The 4747-nt window shown below is 43.4% G+C and overlaps 1 protein-coding gene across 1 annotated transcript; it reads left to right on the top strand.

Moving 5' to 3' along the window:
- Positions 1-345: 345 nt before the first annotated feature.
- LOC101552831 (vomeronasal type-1 receptor 4-like) lies at positions 346-1266 on the top strand. Its single transcript, XM_004614977.2, has one exon. The coding sequence runs from the start codon at positions 346-348 to the stop codon at positions 1264-1266; it is 921 nt and encodes a 306-aa protein (XP_004615034.2).
- Positions 1267-4747: the final 3481 nt, after the last annotated feature.

Here is a 4747-nt window from a genome sequence, read left to right as displayed (position 1 = left end):
GCCGAGTGTGACCTGAGAATAAAAAACCAAATATATGGTAATAATAAATCCTGTTAGGTGATGTTGATAACCCTATAAAATTATTTTTTGCACTAATTCTTCACTATCTGAAAAATGACAGGATTTTTTGTAAATTATATTGACATAATGTGTAACTCACATTCACAGCAGCATGTCATGACATTTCTCTCATGTTCATCAACAAATTTGTTATTTATACTTTGTGCAGCTCTTTATCCAATGAACAAGGAATCAATGGACACAATAGTTCTACAAGATATGGTTTTGGGAGTATTATTTTTCTTCCAATTCATATTTGGTTTTGTTGGAAATTCACTGTTGATCATGATAAATATGAACACCTTTCTGCAGAGAGCAAAGCCAATAGATTGGATATTTACCCACTTAACTTTTGCCAACATGATGACAGTTTTATTTGCCGGGATTCCAGAATTAATATTTTTCTTTGGAATAAGAAATTTTCTGAATGACACTGGTTGTAAGGCAGTTTTGTTCTTGTACCGAGTGGGCCGGGGTCTTTCCCTCTGCACCACATCTTTCCTCAGTGTGTTCCAAGCCATCGTGATCAGCAACAAGCATGCTCAGTGGGCATGGTTCAAATCAAACATCTACACATGCATTTCTTCTGCCCTCCTCTGTTTCTGGGCACTCAACATGCTGATCTATAGTCGGCTCATCCTTGGAGTGAAGGCCCCATTCAACACTACTGGGCTTGAAGGAATTTATAGCCTAAAATACTGTATGGCACATGACACAGAGAAGATGGGAACATCTGCATTTCATGGAGGAATGATTTTTAGAGATTTCCTGTGTGTGCTCCTCATGATCTGGACCAGCGTGCACATGGTAAAGTTCCTCTTCAACCACCGCAAGAATGTCCAGCACATTCTTAGGCACAGTCTCTGCACAAAATCCTCTCTTGAGATCAAGGTCACCCACACCATCCTGGCCCAAGTCAGCTGTTTTGTCTTTTTTTACTGGACCAACTGCTGCCTTACCATTTATGGCATCTACTCTCATGAGGTACAAGGGTTAGAAAACATCGCTCTCTTTGTCTCCTCCTGCTACCCAGTGATCTGTCCTTTCTTGCTGATAAAAAACCACAAAGGCCCATTTCTGAACTGCACCTTTGTAAACTTGAGGAAATCTCCACAAACCGCTGCCACCAGAGACTTGAATTGCTCTCACACCATCTCTAACACAAAGTGCTCAGGACAGAAAAATCCCACTGTAGAGGTTAAGTGATGGGGGATGGAGATACCCCAGTGGGTAAGTCACTTGTCTTCACACGATCTACACAGGATCAGGAGTGATTTCTGAGTTCTAAGCAGGAGTGAGTCCTGAGCATCGCCAGGTGTGACCAGGGAAAAATGGATGGAGTGTGAGGGTTCTTTGGTGTAAAACAAAAGAAAATAGTATCTTATATGGACCCATATCAAGTCCACAGCTTACTCTACAGACTGATATCAATGAACTGTGAATTCAATAAAACACACTGTAGGAAGCCGCACCTGTAGGTGAAACTCTATTTCCATCCTTTCTCGGCAAAGGGGATGCAACATCTGGCCATGCTTCAGGCTCAAACCGGGTTTGGCTGCTTGCAAGGCAAGCATATTTCCCTCAGTGCTCTTGCTCTCTGCCTCCTTTATCTCATCTATAGAATGATTTCAAATATTCACCTTTGAGAATATTGAAGTGGCTCTGTGGAAACAATTAACCTATTGTGATGCATTTCGCAGTTAATGGGGTGCTGCAGATCAAACCCGGGTCACCCGTGTGCAAGACAAGTGTTCTCTCCCACTGTGTGTCTCTCCAACCACAGCAAACCCTCTGATAGGATAATAGTGGAGCAGGTTTGGGGTTTTAGCAATATTACAGCGGATGTGGTGTTTGCTTCTCACATGACCGATGTGGATCCAGGCCCCAGCATCCCATATGGTCTTCTGAGAAATTCCTGAGTGCAGAGCCAGGAGGAACCCCTGAGCATCTCCAGGTGTGACCCCAAAAGGCAAATAATAAATAAGATTTTTTTTTAAAAAGAGAGTGGGGGGGCTGGAGAGATAGCACAGCGGGTAGGGCGTTTGCCTTGCACGTGGCCGACCCGGGTTCAAATCCCAGCATCCCATATGGTCCCCTGAGCACCGCCAGGGGTGATTCCTGAGTGCATGAGCCAGGAGTGACCCCTGTGCATTGCTGGGTGTGACCCAAAAAGCAAAAAAATAAAAAATAAAAAAAAAAATAAAAAGAGAGTGGGATGTGGGGTACAAAGCAATAGAGACATTACTTACTGAGTTCCAAACAGTTTCACTGAATTTAAAAGTTCTATAAATCAGTTCAAATGGAGGTAAGAAGCAATCTGTAAGCAGTATAATTAAGGTCTGACTCAAGACGTTGATTGGCTAATGTACAAAAGGAATAGAAGAGAGAGAGCAAGAAAGAAAGTGCCTCCTCTAGAGGGAGGCTGGGGTTTGGGCTGGGGGTTTGGGGGATGGTGGTAGGGAAACAGAAGACCTTGGTGGTGGGAAAAGTACACTGGTGGAGAGATGGTTGATGGATCATTGTATGACTGAAATCCAATTATAAACAGCTTTGGAATGGTCTATCTCAACGATACCCAATTTAAAACATAGAGATACAGTTATGGATTTGCAAGCCTCCCTGATTACGTTTCAGTCACACAATGATCCCTCCACCTGTGCCCATTCTTCACCACCAATGTTTCCAGTATCCCTCCCATAACACCCCCACCCCCACCAGCACCCCTGCCTCTGTGACAGGCACATTCCCTTTTACTCTCTCTCTCTCTTTTTGGGTGTTATGGCCATCATGTTTGGTCCATAGTCTACTAACAGCACGCATGTCTCATCCTGAGCGAGCCCTCCAAGCATCATTTACTTGGTGGTCCCTTCACTATCTCAGCTGCATTTTCCCACAACAAGTGAGGCCAGCTACGAATATCAAATTTTTTAAAAATTTAAAAAGTAATGTAGAGTTCATGCTCGATTCAACCAATTTAATCAAAGGCTGAATAAATATCAGTACTCCTACACTCACACACACACACACATACACACACACAAAAGACGTTGACTAACTCGATTTCCCTCATTTCCAGTAAAATCTCAATTATTCCTGAATAATAGAAGGTTTTGTGAAGTAATGTGAGTAAACATCAGGTGAAGAATCGTCTATTCTAGAAAATCTACAAACATATGGGAAGGGGGCAGGGGTGCATTAGATGTGGGCGGAGAGCAGGATGAGTGATTGTGGCTGATATTTGATTCAACATTAGCCCGTCATTGGGATCAGAGCGTTAGTCCAACAGGGAGGGCGCTTGTCTTGTGTGCAGCTGACCCAGGTTCAATCCCTGGCATCCCATAGGGTTCCCTGTGCACCACCAGGAGTAATTTCTGATTGCAGTAGCCAGGAGTAACCCCTGAGCATCACTGGGTGTGGCCCCCAAATAAGCTAATACAAGTAGAATGTTTTGACATCCTGAAGGAATCCTTTACTGCTCACTTCAAAGCCCAAAGAATGGTGTTCTGTTCAGCTCTATGGGGGTCTTAATAGGATCCAGATAACTAGGAAAACTGTTACTCAGGGGCTCTTGGGGAGTCCATATAAACTAGCACCTCTGGGGTCAAATGACAGGACAGCGGGGAGCAGCTTGCCTTGCAAGCCGCCAGACAGAAGTCAACCTGCAACAACCCGTAGGATGAGCACTGCCACAGGGATTTATGAATGCAGAGCCACAAATAAGCCTTCAGCATCGCCAAGCATGGCCCCCAAACAAAAGCAGATTAAGAAAGAACATTTCTTTTTTTGGTGGTGACTGTGTGGATATGTATTTAGGGAATGTACTAGCAAGCGGTTCCACATCAAAAAATGCCTAAACAGCAGACAGACAAACTGCCTAACAAAAATGGACTCCAAGGTGGGCCAAAGCAGTAGTATAAAGGGGTAGGGGGCTTGCCTTGTACACGGCTGACCCAGGTTCAATTCCCCAAGATCCCATAAGGTCTTGAGCACCACCAGAATTAGGAGTAACCCCTGAACATCTCCAGGTATTGCTCTAAAAAGACAAAATCATTTTTCAATGATTGCTCCAAGGCAATCATATCCCGAAGTAGTTTAAAGTTGTGGTAATTATCCTATGTAACCTTTGAAACAGCCATAAGATGTACCACTCATCGTGAAAAGGATGAACAAAGGCAAACGTTGTGGAAAAGAACACTTTTTTTTTTGCCTTTGGGGTCACACCCACTTCACACTCGCTCTGGCCCTGGTCACTCATCTTTTGACAGGTCTCAGGGAAAAGTAATGAATTGTGATGTCACTCCATGTTGTAACCCCTAAGTGCACTGTTTCTCTAATAAAATGAGACATGAAATTATATAAGAAAAGTTATTGGATGTTCTAAGTAACACTGAAGGACAACATATTATAATTTGGTGTCATTTACTACAATTGGATTATGCAATAAAAAGAACATTAAAAACAATATAAGTCTGCGGGCTGGAGCAATCCCCAACTCCCCCCAACCTCTGATGTTCATGTGCCCTGGTGCGTTCAGGACTGACAGGCATTCTCAGGTGATGGACAGAAAAACAAATTGAAGACTGTTCTCAGACAAAAACTTTATTGAAAATTAAACGCCGCTAATGTAGGGAAAGAGGAACTCCTAAAGAGCGGGGAACAGGGATAGAATGGGAACAATGCGAGGGAA

The sequence above is a fragment of the Sorex araneus genome, chromosome 2, assembly GCF_027595985.1.
Source record: "Sorex araneus isolate mSorAra2 chromosome 2, mSorAra2.pri, whole genome shotgun sequence".
NCBI classification, from domain to species: domain Eukaryota; kingdom Metazoa; phylum Chordata; class Mammalia; order Eulipotyphla; family Soricidae; genus Sorex; species Sorex araneus.
The sequence above is the reverse complement of the archived record's forward strand: the minus strand, read 5'-3'. Positions and strand labels throughout refer to the sequence as shown.

Coding starts and splice junctions, on each gene's coding strand:
- LOC101552831 (XM_004614977.2), top strand. CDS start 346: ATGATAAATATGAACACCTTTCTGCAGAGAGCAAAGCCAATAGATTGG.